The 24,131-nt window shown below is 46.6% G+C and overlaps 1 protein-coding gene across 5 annotated transcripts in view; it reads right to left on the bottom strand.

The window, feature by feature from the left end:
* Positions 1-10,111: 10,111 nt before the first annotated feature.
* The window catches only part of FGD3 (FYVE, RhoGEF and PH domain containing 3), a 110,839-nt gene continuing 96,819 nt past the window's right edge, over positions 10,112-24,131 (bottom strand). For all 5 annotated transcript variants that reach the window (XM_060200580.1, XM_060200578.1, XM_060200579.1 and 2 more), the window contains exons 15-18: positions 23,359-23,481; positions 19,354-19,494; positions 11,163-11,309; positions 10,112-10,957 (exon numbers count right to left, since the gene is read on the bottom strand). In XM_060200580.1, the coding sequence (XP_060056563.1) occupies positions 10,715-10,957; positions 11,163-11,309; positions 19,354-19,494; positions 23,359-23,481 (654 nt within the window). In that variant the 3' untranslated portion in view covers positions 10,112-10,714. The remainder of the gene's footprint in view (positions 10,958-11,162; positions 11,310-19,353; positions 19,495-23,358; positions 23,482-24,131) is intronic.

Here is a 24,131-nt window from a genome sequence, read left to right on the forward strand (position 1 = left end):
CATAAACCAGAGCTGAGCAGTGCTCTGGTAATTAAAAGAGAGAGAGAGAGAGAATCCTGGGGTTAGGTCCAGGGTCCATTTGGACACATGCAGGGGACCTTCCCCCTCCTTCCCCCTCTGATCCCCCCCAGCCCAGGTGCAGAACCTGCCAGACGACCTAGAAGGTGTCTCAGACCGCAGCTAGTGGATCTGGGCGACTTCTGAGGAGCTGATACAACCCACCCCTGCGAGACTTGGTGTCACAACCGACAGAACAGCAGATACACGAGTCCTGAAGCCACAATACCTTTTTAAATATGTGCTTTATATTTATTTTTTTTATAAAGACAGAAATTGAGAAGGAAAGGGGAGATAGGGAGAGAGAAAGACACCTTCAGTATTGTTTCACCACTCGTGAAGCTTCCCCCCGAGGTGGGAACTAGGGACTTGAACCCCAGTCCTTGCACATGGTAACCAAGTATGCCACTGCCCAGCACCCAGAAAATTTTCTGATATTAAGGAGCAGGCAGAAATATAGTGTGACTGAAACCATGGTCCCAAAGGGACAGGGCTAGCTGACACAGACTTAGAGAAACAAGGTGACCTATATTTGATAAATTGTATTAGGAAAGGGATAATTCTTTAAAATATATTTTTTAAATTAATTTGGAATAGAGACAAAGAGAAATTGATATGGAAGCAGGGGCATAGAGAGGGATAAAAAACAGACACCTGCAGCTCTGCTTCACTGTTTGTGAAACTTCCCCTACTGCAGATGAAGACTGAGGGCTTGAACCTGGATCCTTGAGCATTGTAGCATGTGCTCTCTACCAGGTGTGCCACAAGCCAGCTCCTAATCATTCTCTCTTAGAGAATTATTTATGAGAAAAAGAGAGGGAGAGAGAACCAGAGCATGTGACTGGTACATGCCATGCTGAGGACAGATTTCAGGATCTTTGCCTGAAGGTCCAACTCTTTTTTTCAAGATAATTATTCCAAGCACTCTGGCTTTTTGCAGGAAATAATTGATATGTTAAACACTGAATTTGCAAAGAAAGGGCAAGGAGGAGAAACACACACACCCATTTGTTTCTCATTGCCTTTTGCCTGTAAGGAAGGCAAGAGTTTAAAACTTCTTACTAAGGGGGAGTCTGGCGGTAGTGCAGCAGGTTAAGCACACCTGGCGCGAAGCCTTAAGGATCCGGGTTTGAGCCCCCGGCTCTCCACCTGCAGGGGAGTCGCTTCACAAGCAGTGAAGCAGGTCTGCAGGTGTCTATCTTTCTCTCCCCCTCTCTGTCTTCCCCTCCTCTCTCCATTTCTCTCTGTCCTATACAGCAATGATATCAATAACAACAAAAAGAATAACTACAACAATAAACAACAAGGGCAACAAAAAGGGAATAAATAAATAAATATGTTTTTAAAAAATACAATAGTTTGTACATGTGTAACATTTCTCAGTTTTCCACATAACAATTCAAACCCCACTAGGTCCCCTGTGTCTTCCAGGACCTGAACCCAGAGTCTTTTACTTTGACACCAACTCCTGTCCAAGTTCTGTTTTGTGTTTTCCCTTATGTTATTATTTTTCAACTTCTGTCTGTGAGTGAGATCATCCCATACTCTTCCTTATCTTCCTGGACGATTTCACTTAGCATGATTCGTTCAAGCTCCAATCAAGATGAGGTGAAGAAGGCGAATTCATTATTTTTAACAACTTAGTTATATATATCAGCGTGTTCAGCAATTCATCTGTTGTTGGACACCTGGGTTGCTTCCAGGTTTTGACTATTACAAATTGTGCTGCTACGAACATAGGTGTATGCAGATGTTTTTGGATGGGTGTGTTTGGTTCTTTGGGATATATCCTCAGGAGAGCAATTGCAGGGTTATAGGATTCTAGCCTTCTGAGAGTTCTCCAGACTGCTCTCCACAGGGACTGAACCAACTGGCATTCCCTCCAGCAGTGCAGGAGGGTTCCTTTGCCCCCACAACCTTTGCAGCATTTGATGCTGTTACCCATTCTGATGCACGACATTCTCGCAGGAATGAAGTGGTATCTCATTATTGTCTTTATTTGTATTTCTCTGACAAGCAATCTTGTTTATCCTGAAACCCACTTCCTGTTTTTGGAGAAATAGACAAGGTAGACATTTCCACACACACACCATATATATATACAAGTAGCCTCAGAAATGAAGGAACAGGAACTAGATATGAGCATTATTTCTGCCTCCAAGCAATCCAGACTTTGGTATAAATAAAATAAAATCTTCCCCTTCTCTCAAATGTCTATACAACAATGTTTGGTTTTCTAATGTACCAGGAAGCAGGCCTATATTCAGCTTCATGGCTACCACCAAGAGGTCTGGGAACAATCCACAAGAACAGAGGTGACTCAGAAGGGTCTAGCAGGTGACAGGAAAAAGTGGGTGTCATCATGGGCCACAGAGTAGGCTTCCAGCAATGATGCCTCTCTCTCCACCTCTGTTTTCTTTTCTTTCCTTTCTTTCTTTCTTTCTTTCTTTCTTTCTTTCTTTCTTTCTTTCTTTCTTTCTAGAGTACCTACCTCTCAGCTTTGGCTTATGGCGGTGTGAGGGATTGAACCTGGGGCTTGAGAGCCTCAGGCATGAAAGTCTCTTTGCATAACCATTATACCCCCACCCTCCACCTCTGTTTTCTGACTTGCCAGAGTTCAATGTGATGGGTGGGGCCCCATTTTTCTGGGCCAGGTTTGGCTTCACCCTGTAATTTCTCATTTCCATTTCAAACTGTGAGCCACATCAAGAAGTCAAGTGAGTCAACTGGGTCCCCCTCCAGATCATACTTGGGGATCCAAGACCCTGGAACTCCATGACAATTTGGTCCTAAGACACTGTGGTCAACTCCCCATGACTGAACCCCTGTACACACGGAAGGGTCAAGAGTACCTAGCTGTGGGTACATGGATAGACTGGCAGAAGGAGTCTGGGACAGGGCGAACTGAGTTGCCAGAGGGAGCCCTATGACTGTAGACAGCCCACCTCACTTAGGCCCAGGCTTGGGAATCCCGGAAAACTGAAATTGAACCTGACCTCTTACAGCAGGATGCACGGGGCTGCTGTGAATAGAAACTATAGACTAATTCCTCTAGGTTGCAGAACTGCATGAATTTCTAGTCTCGGAAGCCAAGGGACCAAGGTCAGTTGCCATCTCTGAGATCAAAGCTGCCTTTCCCAGAGCCTACTTCCCTCTAAAGTGTGACAAAGGTCAGGGGAGATAGCATAATGGTACACAAAAGACTTTCATCCCTAGGGCTCTAAAATCCCCAGCACCACCAGAAACCAGAATTGAGTAATATTCTAGTTCTCTCTCTCTCTCTCTCTCTCTCTCTCTTCCTCTCTCTTTCTGATGCAATGACCCTAGATACAGCCTAGGGGCCTGGGCTCTCTCCCCACAATCATGCTTCCTGCAGAGCCACTGCCAGCACCACAGTGCCCTTCTGCAGCATCCGTTTTCCCAGGCTCACTGTGTGGGTACCCTGAGGCTATTCACTTGTTTTTGTAGAAAGGAAGCAGGGTGGGACAGCATGGGTGGCTAGGGATGAGGGAGGCAAGGAGAACCCGGTACAGGTACCTGAGGATCCAAGCCCCATACATAACCTACTCCCAGTCTTGCTTTGCAACTGATAGTACACAGTGTGTTCAAAGGGGCATTCGCTGAGTGACTGAACTCAGCGGAAGGATTCAGGGGAGTGGGGAGGGATCTCTGTATTTTGCTCTAAGAGAGGCAAACGTACATCCACTGCTAGGGATTTGGGGAAGATGGTGACCTGGGGGCTCCTCTTTCTGCAGGCTTAGCAGAGGAGTTGTCTGAAGTAGTAGAGGGAACCTTCTCAGTAACCCAGTCCTGGTGCCCGGGGGTCAGTGCTTAAGCCTAGTTAGGGGGTGGTTATCAGTACATTTCCCTCAAATAGGCTAAGAACCACAGGGAATGATTATGCCAAGTAACTTTCATGTCTGAGGCTCTGAAGTCACAGGTTCAATATCCTTCTTGTAAACCAGAACTGAAAAGTGCCCTGGTAAAGAAAAAGAAAAAGAAAAAAAAAGATAATAACCATAGACATTATTTTTAATTTAAAGATGGGAGAGTGGGGACACCGAACTCTGGTGGTGGTGTGGTGGGGAGCTAGCTATACATTGTAATCTTATAATATGGTTATGAACTATTAAAAACAAATAAAAATTATTTTAAAAAAATGATGTATTGGGGGCTGAGCAGTGGAGCACTGGGTTAAATGCACATAGTATGAAGCACAAGGACCCTTGCAAAAATCCCTCCCATTTCAAGTCTCTGGCTCCTCATTTGCAGGGGGGTCGCCTCACAAGTCATGAAGCAGGTCTGCAGGTCTGCAGGTGTCTTTATCTCTCCCTCTCTATCTTCCCCTCCTCCTCTCTCAATTTCTCTCTGTCTTATATATATACAAAAAGATGTATTTGTTTATTAATAAGAAAGATAGGAGGAGAGAGAGAGAAGAACCAGACATCACTCTGGTACATGTGATGCCAAGGATTGAACTCAGGACTTCATGCTTGAGAGTCCAGTGCCTTATCTACTGCACCACCTCCCAAACCACTATTTCTTTCTTTTATGAGCCAGAGAGTGAGACTAGAGCACTGCCCCAGCATATGCACTACCTAGGGCCCCTTCTACCCAAGGCATTTTATCCTTGGAGCCAACACCCTGGTCATAGAAATGCTCCTTATTTTCCTTAAATAGTCTGGAGTTTACTTTTCAATCAATAGAGTAAATGTTTATAAGAGACTGTCATCTTGAAAAAAATCTCTCATAAAATGGAGCAAATTCAGGAATTTTCATGGGCTATTATGAGTTAGAAGAGCAAAATAGCTCACTTGGATAGTCTGCTGCTTTTCCATGTTGTGTGACCTAGGTTTGAACCTGGTCCCCATCACGGTGATGGAAGCTTCAGCACTGTTAACTCTTTCACTCTGTCTCAGCCCCCCCACCAAAACCCCTCTCTCTTTTTTGCCTTTAGGGTTTTCACTGGGGCTCAGAGCCACTATGAATCCATGGCTCCTGGCAACCATTTTCCCCCATTTTGTTGGGCAGGACAGAGAGAAATTGGGGGGCTGGGAGATAGAGAAGGGAAGAGAAAGATAGACGCCTGCAGACCTGCTTCATTGCTTTGAAGCATCCCCTCTGCAGGTGGGGAGCCAAGGGCTTGAACCCAGATCCTTGCTCCAACCCTTGTGCTTAGTACTATATGCACTTATCCAGATGCACAACCACCAAGCCCTCCTCTCTCTCTCTCTCCCCTTTCTCTCACTCTCTCAGACTGTGTGTGTGTGTCTAAAATAAAAAAAACAAACATAGGGGGTCTGGAAGTAGCGCACGTGTTGCAAAGCACAAGGACCTGCGTAAGGATCCCAGTTCGAGCCACCGGCTCCCCGCGTGCAGGGGAGTCGCTTCACAAGCAGTGAAGCAGGTTTGCAGGTGTCTCTTTCTCTACCCCCTCTGTCTCCCCTCCTCTTTCGATTTCTCTCTGTCCTATCCAACAACAACAACATCAATGGCAAAAATAACAATAAGGACAACAACAAGGGCAACAAAATGGGAAAAAATGGCTTCTAGGAGCAGTGGATTCATAGTGCAGGCACCGAGCCCCAGCAATAACCCTGGAGGAAAAAGAAACATCAAAAGAGAAGGAAAGAGAAGGAAGGAAGGAAGGAAGGAAGGAAGGAAGGAAGGAAGGAAGGAAGGAAGGAAGGAAAAAAAAAGTTAAGTCATTAGGGTAACTTCCTGGATGTAGCCTCTTCATTTCTATTACCCTTATTAGATTAAAACATACCTATCTATCTACCTATCTATCCATCTATCCACCTATCCATCTATCCATCTATCTATGTACATTTTTACTGCTCCAATGAGCTGGGCATGTGGGGAGCAAAGAATTTTCTCACAAGCGTTCCCTGCCTGTTCAGTGGGCATTTTCCACGGCCTCCACCAGGCTGCTTCTCCCTTGCCCAAGAGGCCAGGTGAGCCCTGATCAGTCTCTGATGGTTCAGTCCCCTCAAGGACTATCCTTCTTGTCCCCTGACTGTGCAGTGACACTTGCCATGGCTTTTAGGAAGGACGCAGCTCAGTCTAGTGTTGAGTCACTGCCTGACTGCGTGCTGCCTCAAACATATACAGTAAGACACGTAGGAGATGGTGAGAACGCCATGGACTGCTGTTGCTCAGCACAGACTCAGCCTCCTGCCGGCCTGTGTGCTGCAAAGCATGGCCTTCATAGTGCTGTGTCCCCACTTCTCACAGCTGAGCGGGATGGTTCCGTGTTTCACAAGTGAGGAAACAGAGTTGGAGAAGGGATGTATCATTTGAGGTCCCGTGCCTGCTGGAACTGGCTTCATGGTGTAGCCTCAGGACTGACTTGTAGTGATCAGGTCTGGGAGGTCCCCACTGGAAAGCCAGCCCGCTAGCCAAGCTGTAGTAAGAAGCCCATGGGCAGGTCAAGGACAACTCAGAGGCTTAAAGCCCCTGAGCCAGCTAAGCTTCTTTGCTGCCCCACACCTGCCCTGAGTCACTGGACAAGTACCAGAGCTGCTCCCAGGCTCCCTGCCCCCCACCCCCACCTGCACTCACCAGCTTCCTGGATGCAGCATCAACCCCTAGGCACCCTTTGTTTACAGGAGCCTCTTCCTTGGGAGATTAGCTGCTCCTCACTTGGTTGGCCTGGGGTAGGCAACCTCTCTCTGGGTCCAGTCTCTCCCTCCTCCTCTAAGTGACACCCATAGAACTCAGTGTCCTTGAGAGTCGGGCGGTAGCGCAGCGGGTTAAGCACACGTGGTGCAAAGCACAGGGACTGGCATAAGGATCCCAGTTTAAGGCCCCGGCTCCCCACCTGCAGGGGAGTCACTTCACAGGCGGTGAAGCAGGTCTGTAGGTGTCTATCTTTCTCTTCCCCTCTCTGTCTTCCCCTCCTCTCTCCATTTCTCTCTGTCTGATCCAACAACATCAATAAGAGCAATAAAAACAACAGGGGCAACAAAAGGGAATATATATGAACTCAATGTCCTCAACCTGAGAAGCGCTTGAGCACTTGAGACCCAGGGTGGGGCTTGGCTCTGGCTTGAGTCTGCTCAAGAATGATCTAACACAAGTCCAAGTGAAGAGAGATCTGGCCTAGGAGGCAATGGGAGCCAGAGGCAAGGAGGGAGGGAGGGCTGAGTACAGGGGGACTGGCCTGAGTATAGGGAATGTGCTCCTAGCACCCTGCTGGTGCTGGCAGCCCTGGGCCTTCTGGTCCCAGAAGCAGGAGGTCGTGCTCAGCACCGTGGGACCTTATCCAAAGACAGTGCTGGACCATGTGCACATCCTGGACCCATCACCACAACCAGGCAAAGGTGCTCAGCTGGGACAGGGTTTCAAGTCCTGGTCACTGAAGACACGGCTTCAAACAGCCGCAGCCCTTTCCTCTGCTCAGAATCTACTCTCTCAATGGGTGGAAGCATGAACTTTGTGGGCAAAAAATGCTGCAAGATCCCGCACTATGAGAGTGGGCCAGAAGGAAGTCTCTATTTATTTATTGATTTTTATTTTTTTATTATCTTTATTTGATAGAGACAGCCAGAAATCAAGAGGATAGAGTGGAAGAGAGACAGAGAGACAATGTGATCACCTATTAACTTCACAGGAGACCCACCAGATTTTTTTTTTTTTTAACATTATGCCAGCAAAGCCCTGCCAGTGGGACAGAGAGGCACAGAAAGAAAGGCACAGAAAGGCACAGAGATGGAAGAGACATGACCTGGAGGGAAACCTGGAAGCAGAGGACAGAGGTGGGGTCCTAGTCACTACCACCACAAGCCTTGAGGAAAAACTACTGAACTGCAAAGACTGTCATCAGACCTTGAAATGTTACACAGTTAGCATTTTAAGTCTGGTTTTCCATGGCACGGCCATTTTCTGTAGCAGACACCTGCAGCCCTGCTCCACTACTCGCAAAACTTTCCCCCTGCAGGTAGGGACCAGGGGCTCAAACCTAGGTCCTTGCACATTGTAACATGTGTGCTCAACCAGGCTTGCCACTGCCCGGCCCCTCAGCCCCGAAGCAGTTCTGCAGCATTTTTTTGAGAATCCCTCCTACAACAGCAGCCCCAGGCAGTGACGGCTTCTTCTCCTCCTCTTCCTCTTCTTCTCCTCATCCTTATCTCTTTTTTTTTTTTGCCTCCAGGGTTATTGCTGGGGCTCAGTGCCTGCACTAGGAATCCACTGCTCTGAGGACATTTTTCCCCCTTTTGTTGCAGCCTTGTCACGGTTATTATTGTTATTGTTGATGTTGTTCATTGTTGGACAGAGAGAAATGGAGAGGAGGGGAAGACAGAGAGGGGGAGAGAAAGACAGACACCTGCAGACCTGCTCTACTGCCTGTGAAGCGACTCCCCTGCAGGTGGGGAGCCGGGAGCTTGAACCGGGATCCTTATGCTGGTCCTTGCGCTTGGCACCACGTGCGCTTAACCCGCTGTGCTACCACCTGACCCCCCTCCTTCTTCTTTTAATAAACTACTTTCAGTGTTTTAATTGCCTGCACTATAAGATTCCTCTTTTTTTGTTTTTTTGTTAATTTATTTATTAATGAGAAAGCTAGGAGAGAGGGAAAGAACCAGCCAACACTCTGGCACACGTGCTGCTGGGGACTGAGCTCAAGACCATATGCTTGAGAATTTAGTGTTTCACGGTGCCAACTCAAGGACCACAATCAGCCTTTTCTTTTTTTAATCTTTATTTACTTATTGGACAGAGACATCCAGAAATTGAGAGGAAGAGAGAGAGAGAGAGGGAGACAAGAGAGACACCTGCAGTCCTGCTCCAACACTTATGAAGTTTTCCCCCTGCAGGTGAGGACTGAGGGCTTGAACCCGCATCCTTGTGCACTGCAACATGTGCACTCAAACCAGGTGGTAGCTACAGGCTTCTTTGGGGGAGCTCCTAGGGACCTTCCACCCCACCTGTCGAACAAACAAAACAAAAAAAAACCCAAGTTTGAGGCAGTAAGAGGGAGTTCAAACAGGCAGGGCAAGGCCAGCAGGGTGGGGCCAGCTGGGCTCCCTCAGAGCACTCTGCCCAGCAGCCTAGGCAGGGACATTGCTGAGTCTCCTTGCGCAGTGGCAGGACCAGGGGCCCTTGCAGCTGGAAAGGAGATGTCCATACCCAGTGGCCATGTAACTTAACCTCTGAAAGAATTAAGAGAGTCGGGCGGTAGCACAGCAGGTTATGCACACATGGCGTGAAGCGCAAGGACCAGTGTACGGATCCCAGTTCGAGTCCCCAGCTCCCCACCTGCGGGGCAGTTGCTTCATAGGTGGTGAAGCAGGTCTGCAGGTGTCTGTCTTTCTCTCCCCCTCTCTGTCTTCCCCTCCTCTCTCCATTTCTCTCTGTCCTAACGACGACAATAATAACTACAACAATAAAAAACGAGGGCAACAAAGGGAAAATAAATTTTTAAAAAAGAATTAAGTAACCTTAATCTGGTGTGAAAAGAGGAGGGTTGCTGGGTGTGTGTGTAGGGGGAGTGGGGGGTGGGTAGCACCACTGCAAGGTATAATCCCTCATCCTGGGGGAGCTGCGGCCCAGGTGGGAGGCAGATATACTGTGCTAGGTGCATAGGTGTGGCTCATTCATAAGCTCAGCAAACCCTCTCCCCCATCCTACAGCCCCTACCTCAGTAGAAGCCCCTGTACCATGCTGTGTGGATGTTAAAGGCTGAGGGTCTTGAGGGGGCTGGACACCCCTCAGTCGCTGCTACCCAAAGCCCTCCACTCCCTCGTGAGGCCCTTAGAGCTCTGGTTCAAACAGCCTCTACCCCCAGTGACCCTAGGTGTGCCCAGCACTCCCAACTCCACCTCTGGGCCTGACTGCCTTTGCTACAGCAGCACAAAGGGTCCAGAAATACAATGGGCACTCTCTTAGGGTAGGCTTCAGTCCCAGGCCTGACGCCCAGGTGGTGGTGGGATTGTGTTTTGCAGATCAGGACTGGGGCCCAGGCCCCTACAGCTGGTTGCAGCAAACCATGTTCCTCCAGCATCCTAGCCCCCCAGCCCTCCCATGCTCCAGTGCGGGTGGGAGACCAAGACCCAGGCCGTGCGTTTATTTACACAGACAAGCACCACACCCCCAGAGGAGACAGCACACGTGTTAGTCCAGAAGATGCAGGTGGGCCCTGTGGAGCTCTGCAGCAAGTTCATCGGGAACCCTGAGTCCCAGGCTCAGCTGCCTCATCCCCCAGCGACAGTCCAGAGAGCCCAAGGGCCTTGAGGCAGTCAGGAGAGGAGGCTGGGCCGGCCTCTGTTCAGCTCTCAGGGTACAGAAGGTGGGCTCTTTCATTCCAGCAACCTGGGGCCACTGGCACTGCCCACATGGCTCCTGTCTTTCCAGGCTAGTGCCTGTGCACACCCCACAGTGTGTGGGGTAATTGGCAGTCGCCCCACACCTGCCTGGGCCATATAGGTCTGCAGACAGAGTTGGCCTTTTCTCCAGATATGCTGGGCGACCTTGAGAAGGTGGTTGCCCTCTCTGTGCCTTCATCTCCTCTGTGAAGCAGAAGGACTCTCTCTCTCCAGGGCCAAGTGTCCGGTGGCACGTGGGTGCCTTCACAGCACATGGGCTCTGATGCCACCTCCCAGGAGAACATGGACTCCCAAATACAGAAGCATCAAGGAGATGTGACCCAGACAGTTCACGGGGCAGCCAGAACCTGGGGCTGAGGGTCCGCCGGGCTGGCCGGGATGCGTTCCCCTCTGGCAGCAGTGCTCAGGGCCTCCATCCACTGCTGCTGCAGCTCTGCAGAGGAGACACTCAAGTACCAGCGCTGACGGGCCTGCTGCAGCCTCCACGTGTGCCCGGCATCCAGCTTCTCTGCAGGGTCAGGCAGACTCACCCTGCAGCCTGGGAGGCAGATGGTGTGGGGCGGCTGGCTGCCCTGCACAAAGGAGGGGATGTCAGTGCTCTGGACCTTGGAGTCCTGGCATTGCCCTCACCAGTGGGAAGCTGATACCAAGGAGCTGGGGAAACAGAGCCCCAGCATCACAGGAGGGGTCCTCCATGCCAGGTAAGTCCCATGGTGTGGCCTGGGCTCCGGGCTCTCAGGTGAGCTCCCCAGCAGGACCCCCGGGGCGGTGACATACCTGGCTGTCTCCCTGTGTGCGCAGTACCAGCTCCAGGGGCTCTGAGGTGGGGATGCTGGCCCACACCTCATTCCAGGTCACGCCATCCTCTGACACCCGCAGGGGACCGCAGAGCAGGCTGGGCTGGGAGTCTGCCACAGTGAGCTTCTGGGGACACAGAGGACAGGTCTCATGAGACAGAGCCAGGAGTCAGCGTGCGGCTTCAGGGCAGAGGTGGGGGAAGCAGACAGACATGGTAGGGGGGAGCTGGGTCAGCCTGACCTCAGCCTGTGTGACTGTGTGTGTGTGTGTGTGTGTGTGTGAGAGAGAGAGAGAGAGAGAGAGAGAGAGAGAGAGAAGAGAGACAGATGGTACAATGGTACGGGTGACATCTGGATCTCAGACTTCTGTTCTCCAGGAGTGTAAAAGAATATTCTTGGGGCAGGGGTAGATAGCACAGTAGTTCTGCAATTAGACTCTCATGTCTGAGGCACCGAAGTCCCAGGTTCAGTCACCTGCACCACCATAAGCCAGAGCTGAACAGTGTTCTGGTAAAATAAAATAAAATAAAATAAAAATAAAAATAAAATAACATACAATTCTTGTAGTGCCAGGCAGTGGCACACCTGGTTGAGTGCACACATTACAATGCTCAGGGACCCTGGTTCAAGCCCCAGGTCCCCACCAACAGGGGGGAAAGCTTCACAAGTGGTGAAGCAGGGCTGCAGGTGTCTCTCTATCTCTCTCCCTCTCTTTTATCAATTGCTCTCTGTCTCTATGCAATAACAAATAAATAAAAAATATATTTTAAAGACTTATTTCTTGCGGCTTAGATCATCACCCGGTCTGTGACATGATGTACACACTCTGAGCTAATACACCCTCTACAATATTGTAATTCACCACACACATACCTGGTCATTTGGGACCTAAGTGCATTCCTTCACCTAGTTCTGGCTCACAGCTTCCTAAACTTCCAGACTTCCCTGCTTAGAGATAAAGGTGTCCCTTATGTTAACAAGGTGGCTTGGGGAAACATCTCTGAAGATGGGGCTGGTTGCGAGGGGAACCAGCCACTGGTTACAGGGTTGGAAGTTCCAGTCCCCTCAGCCTCATGCCCCTACCACACAGCCCTGGACGAAAAGGAAAAGGTCCGGTGATGGAATCAATAGCCAATCATCAGTTAAACAACCACAAGGGATTCGACTTCCGGAGGCAGAGCTACGAGCAGCTGATGGCTTTCTCTCCTCTCCTCTCCTCTCCTCTCCTCTCCTCTCCTCTCCTCTCCTCTCCTCTCCTCTCCTCTCCTCTCCTCTCCTCTCCTCTCCTCTCCTCTCCTCTCCCGGATCAAATAGGAATACCAAAGGAGACCACCCGGACCGAAACAAGACAGGACTAGAATGACCACAGGAACCCAGTAAATCACCCGTGAGTACAAACAAGCGTGGCTGGTGACAGAGAGGAGAGAGGGGCCTAAGGAGAGATTAAGTGACTGCTAACAGTTCAACAGTTTATCAGTGGAGACACCACCTCCAGTGTGCTCCACAACAAGGGGACAGCTGAAGGGAGGAAAGGACTCCCCAGAGACTCACCAAGTGCAACTCTGAGTCTCCATTGCTACTACCCTCAGATTCTGGAGCAGCAACAGGGAGGGACACCAGGGGACAGAGATCTAACCAGGAAACTCAGGAGAAGACCTATACCTCGGTGGCATAGCTGAGGGGCTGTGAAAGTCTCTTTGCATAACCACTGGATTATCTCTGCCACACCCTGCTTTATCTCTTGGTCAGGAGTCAGTGACTAAGCTAAGAAGCCTATTGATAGTTTAAAAGCCCTCAGGCTCCCATAGCCTACAGGGAAGAAAAAAAAAAGAGGCTTTTACACCACTGAGCTCTAACTCAGGGATTGAAAAAACTGTTATCTTCCACCACGGTAAACCCTTTAATTAAATTATTTAGACACAAGTCAATCCAGGCAACAGTGATCAATAATTTGAAAAGTACTGATAAAGGGAACTCATAACATAATATATAAAATGGTTAAAACAACAAGAAAAAATATTGGAGACTCGAACCAGGACAAGAGTCCAGCTAAAAGTCCTCCAGAGGGTGAAGCACAAAACAATGAGTTCAACATCCAAACATTAGCTAAGGAAATAATAACAGGAGTGAGTAAAGAATTTGAAAAAATTGTAATCAGAAATGCAGGAACAACAAATGAGAATATGGAAGAAAATTCTAATTATCTCATGGTTATTAGAGAGCTGAAAGCTGAAATCGCTGAGCTAAGAAGGCAACTAGCTGAACAAGCTAAAACAGTATCAGAGCAGGGCAACAAAATAGATGAACTCCAGAAAGCAGTAGAGGGCAGAGAGAATAGAATCTATGAGGCTGAAGACAGAATTAGCAAGATTGAGGATGAATTAGAGACAACTAAAAAAGAAGTAAGAGATCTCAAAAAGAGATTAAGAGATGCTGAAAACAACAACAGAGTCCTATGGGATGACTTCAAAAGAAACAATATACGCATTATTGGCTTACCAGAGGAAGAAAGAGAAGGAGAGGAAGAAAGCATTCTCCAGGCCATAATAGCTGAAAATTTCTCCAGTCTAGACAACACCAAACACATAAAAATTCAAGAAGCCCAGAGGGTCCCAAACAGAATTAACCCAGACCTAAAGACACCAAGACATGTCATACTTAGAATGGAAAGGAATAAGGATAAAGAAAGGATCCTCAAGGCTGCAAGAGAAAAACAAAGAGTCACCTACAAAGGAAAACCCAAAAGATTAGCAGCAGACTTCTCCATACAAACACTACAGGCCAGAAGAGAATGGCAAGATATCTGTCGAGTGCTCAATGAGAAAGGCTTTCAGCCAAGAATACTATATCCTGCTAGATTGTCATTCAGACTAGATGGAAGCATCAAAACCTTCTCAGACAAGCAACAGTTGAAGGAAGCAACCATCACCAAGCCTGCCCTGAAAGAAGTTCTGAAAGGTCTCCTATAAACAACCAGACCACCACAAATAGGACATATATCAAAACACTCTAAAACTCTTCAAGAATGGCGTTAAAATATCTTCAATATTTGATATCATTAAATGTCAATGGCCTGAATTCACCTATTAAAAGACACAGAGTAGGAAGATGGATCAGAAAACACAACCCAACAATATGCTGTCTACAGGAAACCCACCTAACTCAACAAGACAAACACAGACTTAAAGTGAAAGGATGGAAAACTATCATACAAGCTAATGGCCCACAAAAAAGGGCAGGAACAGCTATTCTCATATCTGACATGATAGACTTTAAAATAGATAAGATTAAAAAAGATAGGAATGGACACTACTTAATGCTTAGAGGATCAGTCAATCAAGAGGACTTAACAATTATTAATATCTATGCACCCAATGAGAAGCCATCTAAATACATCAAACGTCTACTGAAAGAGCTACAGCAATATATTAACAGTAACACAATCATAGTAGGGGACTTCAACACCCAACTCTCTCAACTTGACAGATCATCCAGGAAGAAAATCAGTAAAGACATAAGGAAGCTAAATGAAGAGATAGATAAACTAGAACTATTGGACATTTTCAGAGTCATTCATCCCAAGAAACTGAAATACACATTTTACTCAAATCCACATGGATCATTCTCAAGGATAGACCATATGTTAGGCCACAAAGACAGCATCAGCCAAGAGCACTGAAATCATCCCAAGTATCTTCTCAGACCACAGTGGAATTAAACTAACACTTAACAATCAACAAAAGATTAGTAACAGTCCCAAAATGTGTAAGCTCAACAGTACACTTCTTAACAACTTCTGGGTCAAAGAGGAAATCAAGGAAGAAATCAAAATGTTTCGAGAGTTCAATGAAAATGAAGACACAAGCTATCAAAATATTTGGGACACAGCTAAAGCAGTCCTAAGAGGGAAGTTCATAGCTATACAAGCACACATTAGGAAACAAGATAAGGCACAAATAAACAGCCTGATTGCACATCTTAAAGACCTAGAAGAAGAACAACAAAGGAATCCTAAAGCAACCAGAAGGACAGAAATCACTAAAGTTAGGGCAGAAATCAATAACATTGAGAATAGGAAAACCATACAAAAGATCAATGAAAGTAAATGTTGGTTCTTCGAAAGAGTAAACAAAATCGACAAACCTTTAGCCAGACTCACAAAACAAAAAAGGGAGAAGACCCAAATAAATCGGATAGTAAATGAAAGAGGAGATATCACAACAGACACTGCAGAAATTCAACATATCATGCGAGGCTTCTATGAACAACTATATGCCACCAAGCTAGAGAACCTGGAAGAAATGAATGATTACCTAGATACCTACCAACTTCCAAAACTAAGTAAAGAGGAAGTGGATAACATGAACAGGCCCATCACAGCTAATGAAATTGAAACAGTTATCAAAAATCTCCCCAAAAATAAAAGTCCTGGACAAGATGGTTTTACAAATGAATTCTACAAAACTTTCAAAGAAGAACTAATACCTCTACTTTTAAAAGTCTTCCAGAAGATTGAAGACACTGGAATACTCCCTGCCAGCTTCTATGAAGCCAACATCACCCTGATACCAAAAGCAGACAGGGACACAACCAAAAAAGAAAACTACAGACCAATATCTCTGATGAACATAGATGCGAAAATATTGAACAAAATTCTAGCCAACCGGATACAGCAGTATATCAAAAAGATTGTTCATCATGACCAAGTGGGGTTTATCCCAGGCATGCAAGGTTGGTTTAATATATGTAAATCAATCAATGTGATCCACCACATCAACAAAAGCAAGACCAAAAACCACATGGTCATATCAATAGATGCAGAGAAAGCCTTTGACAAAATACAACATCCCTTTATGATCAAAACACTACAAAAAATGGGAATAGATGGAAAATTCCTCAAGATAGTGGAATCTATATATAGCAAACCTACAGCCAACATCATACTCAATGGTGAAAAACTGGAAGCATTTCCCCTCAGATCAGGTACTAGACAGGGATGCCCACTATCACCATTACTATTCAACATAGTGTTGGAAGTTCTTGCCATAGCAATCAGGCAGGAGCAAGGAATTAAAGGCATACAGATTGGAAGAGAAGAAGTCAAACTCTCCTTATTTGCAGATGACATGATAGTATACATGGAAAAACCTAAGGAATCCAGCAAGAAGTTTTTGGAAATCATCAGGCAATAAAGTAAGGTGTCAGGCTATAAAATTAACATTCAAAAGTCAGTGGCATTCCTCTATGCAAACACTAAGTTAGAAGAAATTGAAATCCAGAAATCAGTTCCTTTTTCTATAGCAACAAAAACAATAAAATATCTAGGAGTAAACCTAACCAAAGAAGTGAAAGACTTGTATACTGAAAATTATGAGTCACTACTCAAAGAAATTGAAAAGACACAAAGAAGTGGAAAGATATTCCATGTTCATGGGTTGGAAGAATTAACATCATCAAAATGAATATATTACCCAGAGCCATCTACAAATTTAATGCTATCCCCATCAAGATCCCAAGCACATTTTTTAGGAGAATAGAAAAAATGCTACAAATGTTTATCTGGAACCAGAAAAGACCTAGAATTGCCAAAACAATCTTGAGAAAAAAGAACAGAACTGGAGGCATCACACTCCCAGATCTCAAACTGTATTATAGGGCCATTGTCATCAAAACTGCTTGGTACTGGAACATGAACAGACACACTGACCAGTGGAATAGAATTGAGAGCCCAGAAATGAGGCCCCACAGGTATGGACATCTAATCTTTGACAAAGGGGCCCAGACTATTACATGGGGAAAGCAGAGTCTCTTCAACAAATGGTGTTGGAAACAATGGGTTGAAACATGCAGAAGAATGAAACTGAATCACTGTATTTCACCGAATACAAAAGCAAATTCCAAGTGGATCAAGGACTTGGATGTTAGACCACAAACTATCAAATACTTAGAGGAAAATATTGGCAGAACTCTTTTCTGCATAAATTTTAAAGACATTTTCAATGAAACGAATCCAATTACAAAGAAGACTAAGGCAAGTATAAACCTATGGGACTACATCAAATTAAAAAGCTTCTTCACAGCAAAAGAAACCACTACCCAAACCAAGAGACCCCTCACAGAATGGGAGAAGATCTTTACATGCCATACATCAGATAAGAGTTTAATAACCAACATATATAAAGAGCTTGCCAGACTCAACAACAAGACAACAAATAACCCCATCCAAAAATGGGGGGAGGACTTGGACAGACTATTCACTACAGAAGAGATCCAAAAGGCTGAGAAACACATGAAAAATGCTCCAAGTCTCTGATTGTCAGAGAAATGCAAATAAAGACAACAACGAGATATCACTTCACTCCTGTGAGAATGTCATACATCAGAAAAGGTAACAGCAGCAAATGCTGGAGAGGGTGTGGGGTCAAAGGAACCCTCCTGCACTGCTGGTGGGAAAGTCAATTGGTCCAACCTCTGTGGAAAACAGTCTGGAAAACTCTCAGAAGGCTAGAAATGGACCTACCCTATGACCCTGCAATTCCTCTCCTGGGGATATATCCTAAGTAACCCAACACATCCATCCAAAAAGATCTGTGTACACATATGTTCTTGGCATCACAATTTGTAATAGCCAAAACCTGGAAGCAACCCAGGTGTCCAACAACAGAGGAGTGGCTGAGCAAGTTGTGGTCTATATACACAATAGAATACTACTCAGCTGTAAAAAATGATGACTTCACCATTTTCAGCCGATCTTGGATGGACCTTGAAAAAATCATGTTGAGTGAAATAAGTCAGAAACAGAAGGATGAATATGGGATGATCTCACTCTCAGGCCAAAGTTGAAAAACAAGATTAGAAAAGAAAACACAATTAGAACCTGAACTGGAGTTGGCGTATTGCACCAAAGTAAAAGACTCTGGGGTGGGTGAGTGGGTGGGGAGAATACAGGTCCATGAAAGATGATGAATGACATAGTGGGGGTCGTATTGTTAAATGGGAATCTGGGAAATGTTATGCATGTACAAACTATTGTATTTACTGTTGAATGTAAAGCATTAATTCCCCAATAAAGAAATAATTAAAAAAATAAAACACTAATCCCCTAATAAAGAAATTTTTAAAAATAAAAATAAATAAATAAATAAATAAAATAGCAAAAAAAAAAACAACATTATTTCCAAAAAAAAAACCACAACTACGTTTTGGACCCTCCACAGATACCCAGGGATGTGGGGTCAGTAAGGACTTTTAAATGTATTTTATTTATTCATTCATTTATTGGATAGAGACAGAAGAATTGAGAGGGAAAGGGTAGAGAGAGAGAGAAAGAAAGATGCCTGCAGTACTTTTTCACCACTAGTAAAGCTTCCCTTCTGCAGGTGGGGACTACAGGCTTGAACCTTGAATCCTTGTGCATTGTTACATGCATGCCCAACTGAGTACGCCACTACGTGGCCCTGGGTCAGAGAGTTTCTGGGCAAGTGAACACTTGAAGATTTGAGAGCAGGGCCTTGGAGAGAGCATGGAAGCTTCATGGCCCTTCTCTGTGACTTTCTCTGTGTATCTGACTCATTGACTTATACGCCTTTATAATCAACCACTAATTTAATGTGTAAAGTGTTTCCCTGAGTACTGTAAGCTCTCTAGCAAGTAAAACCCAAGGAGGAGGCAGTGGGATTCTCCCTCCACTCCACAGCTGGAAGGTAAGAAGCTCAGGTGACAGGCTGGCCCATGGGCGCCGTCTGCATGGAGAGAAGTCTTGGGAGGCTGAGCTTCCAGCCTGTGGAATCTGATGCTGTCTCTGCTTCATAATGTCAGAACCCAGTTGAATTTTCCAACACCTTGATGTTGTCTGAGCGTCAGTGTGGACAAGCCTCCACACACAGCCACACCGGAATTAGGTTCAAACTCTATGCAGCCTCGGGCTCGTAGGTATGATAGGTCCCCAAGTCCTTGGCCTCGTCCAGATCCCAAGAAGCCTGATATACACAGGTGCTATTTAGTTTTGATTTCCAGCTGATCCCAGTGCTGTGGACCCCACTAAACCCGCCCGCCTCCCCAACCTGTCATCCTGATCTCAGGGAAGCCCATAACCCTGGGAGCAAAGTCTGTGGAGGCTGCCCTGGGTGGTGGCTTATGTCTGGCCAGCGTGCAGGACTCGGGCCACCTACCTCCAGGTTCTGCTTAGACCCGGCAGGTTCCTCGGGGCTGGGGCTCCCAGGGGTTCCCGGCTGGCTGAGGAAGCATTCTCTGCAGAAGCGGCTCTGCCTGCCTTGTTCGGTCTTGAACTCAGAGCATTTGCCACAGATGACCTGTGAGACAGAGGGCGCCTGTGACTCCACTCAGGGACAGAAGGCTGTTCAGGGAGAGGCTGAGCCGCCACAGGCAGGAGGCGCCGGCACAGTGTCAAGGGACAGCACTTCTTTGTGGTCAGAGGGTAGAGAGACCAAGACTGGTCCCCCTGGGCACCCAGGCCTTGCCACTTAATCTAGAGGGTCCAGGATCCAGGGTTCAGGGGTTCAAAGGCCAGGAGGGAGTCAGAGAGGAGACACCAAGCACAGAGAAGGTGCTGAGCACACCAGCCAGCAGGGAGACGCAGACAGAGCACTGAGTGCACTTCACACCCATCAGATGCTATGACTGAAACAGGAAGCGAGTGTCGGTGAGAACGCAGACAGGTTGAGTCCCTGTGCAGTGGAGGCATGAGTGTAAAACAGTGTAGCTGCTGTGGAAAATGGACAGCAAGTCCTCAAAAAAAAAAAAAAAAAGAGAGAGAGAGAGAGAGAGAGAAGAGCCCAATGATTCAGTAATTTCTATTTACCTTCTTTGATGGTAGCAAATAGAATCTGCCCCCCCTCCATGATTTAATAAATCCGGCAATTTCTGAGAATATGCCCCAACGAACTGAAAGCAGGGACTCAACAGAGTCCTTGCAGGCCCACGTTCATAGCAGTAATATTTTGAACAGCCAAAAGTGAAAGCCACCCAAACGTCCACTGATGAATGAATGGGTGAGCAAAGTGTGGTGCATCAATACCAGGGAGCAGTGGCCCGGAAGGTGGCACAGTGGATAAAACACTGGACTCCCAAGCAGGAGGTCTCAAGTTCAATTCCCAGCAGCACATGTCTGGTTCTTTTTCTCTCTCCTCCTATCTTTCTCATGAATAAACAAATAACATCTTTAAAAAATATATACAAAGGAATATAGTTCAGGTGAGTGGGTATTCGATGAACAGAGAGACGGGCAGCTGGACGGGTAATGAGATATGTGGGTAGGAATTGTCTCTGTGACACGTGCAGGTGTCTTACTACCTTGGACTCCACTCCACCTCCTGCAGACCGCTCCGTTCCCTCTACCCCTGACTTCACTGCAACTGTGTGCCCTGGAAAAGCAGCTCCAAGGTAACTCTGCACTCACTTGCTAAAGCAGATTCGTCTTCTTTCTTTTCTTTTCTTTTCCTTTCTTTCCTTTCTTTCTTTCTTTTTTTTTAATTTTTTTTTTTTTTTACTTGGTAAGAGAGAGAACCAGAGCATTACTCCAGGACATGCAATGTTGAGACCTGTACCCAAGAGTCCAAAGCTTTATCCACTGGGCCAACAGTTTTCTATTATTTATTTTGAATTTGGGACCTGACACATCATGACTTCACCACTCCTGGGCCAGTGCTCTGTAGTACAGTTTGCTTCCTCCAGAGTCAGCACCTCCCATGCTGCCAGGGCTTGAACCTGGGCTGCACATATGGAAGAGCATGGATCTGACCCACTGAGCTATCTCTCAGCATTTTTTAAATTTTATTTTCCCTTGTTGTAGTTGCCCTTGTTGTAGTTATTGTTGCCCTTGTTGTAGTTATTGTTGATATTGATGTCATCGTTGTTGGGCAGGACAGAGAGAAATGGAGAGAGGAGGGGAAGACAGAGCAGGGGAGAGAAAGACAGACACCTGCAGCCCACCTGTGAAGCGACTTCCCAGATTCTTAAGCCTGGTCCTTGCACTTTGAGCCACCTTGCGCTTAACCTGCTGCGCTACCACCCGACTCCCTCAACTTGACTTTTATATATATATATATATTTGTTCCCTTTTATTGCCCTTGTTTCTTATTGTTATAATTATTATTGTTGTTATTGATGTTGTTGTTGTCGGATAGGGCAGAGAGAAATGGAGAGAGGAGGGGAAGACAGAGAGGGGGAGAGAAAGACACACCTGCAGACCTGCTTCACCACTTGTGAAGCGACTCCCCTGCAGGTGGGGAGCCGGGGGCTCAAACCAAGATCCTTATGCCGGTCCTTGCATTTTGTACCACCTGCGCTCAATCCACTGTGCTACCACCCAACTCCCTCAACCTGACTTTTTAATAACAGAGGCCAGAGCATCTGTCCAGTGAAGGGGCTTGAACCTGGGCAGGGGGTAGATAACATAGTGGTTATGGAAACAGACTCTCATTCCTGAAGCTCCAAAGTCCCAGGTTCAAGCTTCAGCACCACCAAGAGCCAGATCTGAGCTGTGCTCTGGTAAAAAAACAAAAACAAATAAAGTAAATAATATTGCACCAAAGGACTCTGGTGGTGGGAGGAAGGGTTCAGGTCCTGGAACATGATGGCAGAGGACCATCGTTATGTGGAAAACTGGGAAACGTTATGCAAACTATTATATTTACTATCGGCTGTGAAACATTAATCCCCCAATAAAGAAATTAAAAAATAAATGAATAAATAAAATTAAAAATGTAAAAAGGGCTTGAACCCTGGGCCTCCAGAGTCCCTGCTAGGGGAGGGAGGGGAGAGAGCTGGCAGGCATCACTGGGCCTCCTAAAGCCTCTAAGTCCGTCCCAGCTACAAACACTCCAAGCCTGACCCAGCCTCTCTGGCTAGGGTATTTTTAAAAAAAAATTATTATAATCTTTATTTGTTTACTGGATAGAGATAGCCAGAAATTGAGAGAGAAGGGATGATAGAGAGGATGTGAGTCAGAGAGACATCTACAGCCCTGCTTCACCACTTGTGAAGCTTTCCCCCTGCAGGTGGGGACCAGGGGCTTAAACCTGGGTCCTCGTGCACTGTAACATGTGCGCTCAACCAGATGCACCACCACCTGGCCCCTCTCTCTTTTTTTTTTCCTACCATATCCAGAGTTTCACAGTTCTGAATTTTTTTCCAGGTAGAATTAGAGAGGCAGAGAGAAAGAGAGGGAGAGGGAGGATGTATAGCGTTGAAATTTCCTTCAGTGCAGTGGTGGATGGGATTGAATGTAGGCCACATTCATGGCAAAGCAGCATGCCATCCAAGTGAGATATTTTGCCAGTTCCATAGATTTGTTCTTTATTTTTCTTTATTTTTTATTTTTATTGTCACCAGGGTTGTCTCTGGGGCTCAGTACATATACTGTGAGTCCACCATTCCCAGCAGTCATTTTTTTTCCTTTCTTCTTCCTTTTTTTTTTTTCTTTTTTTCTTTTTTATTAGATAGGTCAGAGAGAAATTGAGAAGAGGAAGATAGAGAAAAAGAGAGAGAGAGAAAGAGAGAGAAAGGGAGAAGGAAAGGGAGAGGGAAAGGGAGAGGCTGAGAGAGATAGTCGGGCTGGGAAGATAGCATAATGGTTATGCAAAGAACTTACTTGCCTGAGGCTCTGAAGCCCCAGGTTCAAACCCCAGCCTCACTGTAAATCAGAGCTGAGCCGTGTTCTGGTCTCTCCTCCTCCCTCTATGTCTCTGTCATTGAAATAAATGACGTATTTAGAAACGAGAGTCCAGCAGACCTGCTTTACTCTCTGTGTAGCTTTTCCCCCCCACAGGTGGAGAGTGGGGGTCTCAAACCTGGGTCCTTGTGCATTATTGGTACATGTACATTTAACCGGGTGCACCACTGCCCAGCACCAAATTTGTTCTTATTAAGTGAATATCAAAACACTGGAACCAGCAGCAGGCCTTTCCTCTCATAATCATCCTTCCTTCTTATATTCAGCTCAATGAGCCGTTTGTCCTAAGGAGAAGGGCTCTGGGACTGGGGAGAGGTAAAGAAGGGTGCATGCATCTGGGGTGCTGTCAGAGTACTCCAGTAGCACATCCACCACGGCCGTCATGTCTGGTCTTTGTCATCGGGGTCTAGAAGTCCCCCCGTGCCAGGCTGGCCCATGGTCTGCAGAGACAGCCGCTCGGTACCAGTCTCCCTCCCCCACTCACCGCCCCACAAGGCTTGCAGCGGTGCCTCCTCTTGGTGATGGAATTGAAGGTCTCGCCGCACCCCTTGCAGCACTGCTTCTCCTTGTCACGCCGCATCTTAGAGGACACCCTCCTGGGCTCGAGCTGTGGAAGGCAAAGTCTGCAGTCACTGCCCAAGCACGCGTGGAGGGGCGGTGGCATGAGACGCAGGCAAGAGCCAGCAGGGCATAGGAAGAAAGACAGGAGGACCAGCCAGGACGCCTCTCAGCTCCTGCTATTGTCCAGTCAGGTTCTAGTTAGGCCTAGAATTCCATTCTGGAATGACTGCGCCCTACTCAGTCTACCTGATACAAAGGTCCTCACTGGGGGATGAGGGCTCCGATCCCAAGGGACAGGGTTATAGCTGCCCCTCGTGGCTTTATTGCTTGCACGGCACCTAGTCTGCCTGGCTCTCAGGCAGCTCTTGGCCTACCCTCACATGGTGAGAAAACTCCTGGGCCAGGAACAGGGTTGGGTTTCTAGTCCTACCACCCTGACTTTCCCCAATGGTGAGTTCTTTCAGCAGGACAAGAGAGACCATCTGAAGTCACTTGTTGACAGATGTTAAAACAGCCTTAGGACAAGTCACAGGGACAACTGTAAAGTGCTCTTGAATTCAAACCAGCTGTCTCCTCTTAGTTTTCTCTAAAGATCTGCAAGAATCCCTTAGAGCAGGGATAGGTGAAAGAATGGGTGAGGGAGGAAGAACAGGCTTTTCATTGCACTCTATCATGTTACTTTTAAAAAAGTAAATG

This window comes from Erinaceus europaeus, chromosome 10 (assembly GCF_950295315.1).
Source record: "Erinaceus europaeus chromosome 10, mEriEur2.1, whole genome shotgun sequence".
Taxonomy (NCBI): Eukaryota; Metazoa; Chordata; class Mammalia; order Eulipotyphla; family Erinaceidae; genus Erinaceus; species Erinaceus europaeus.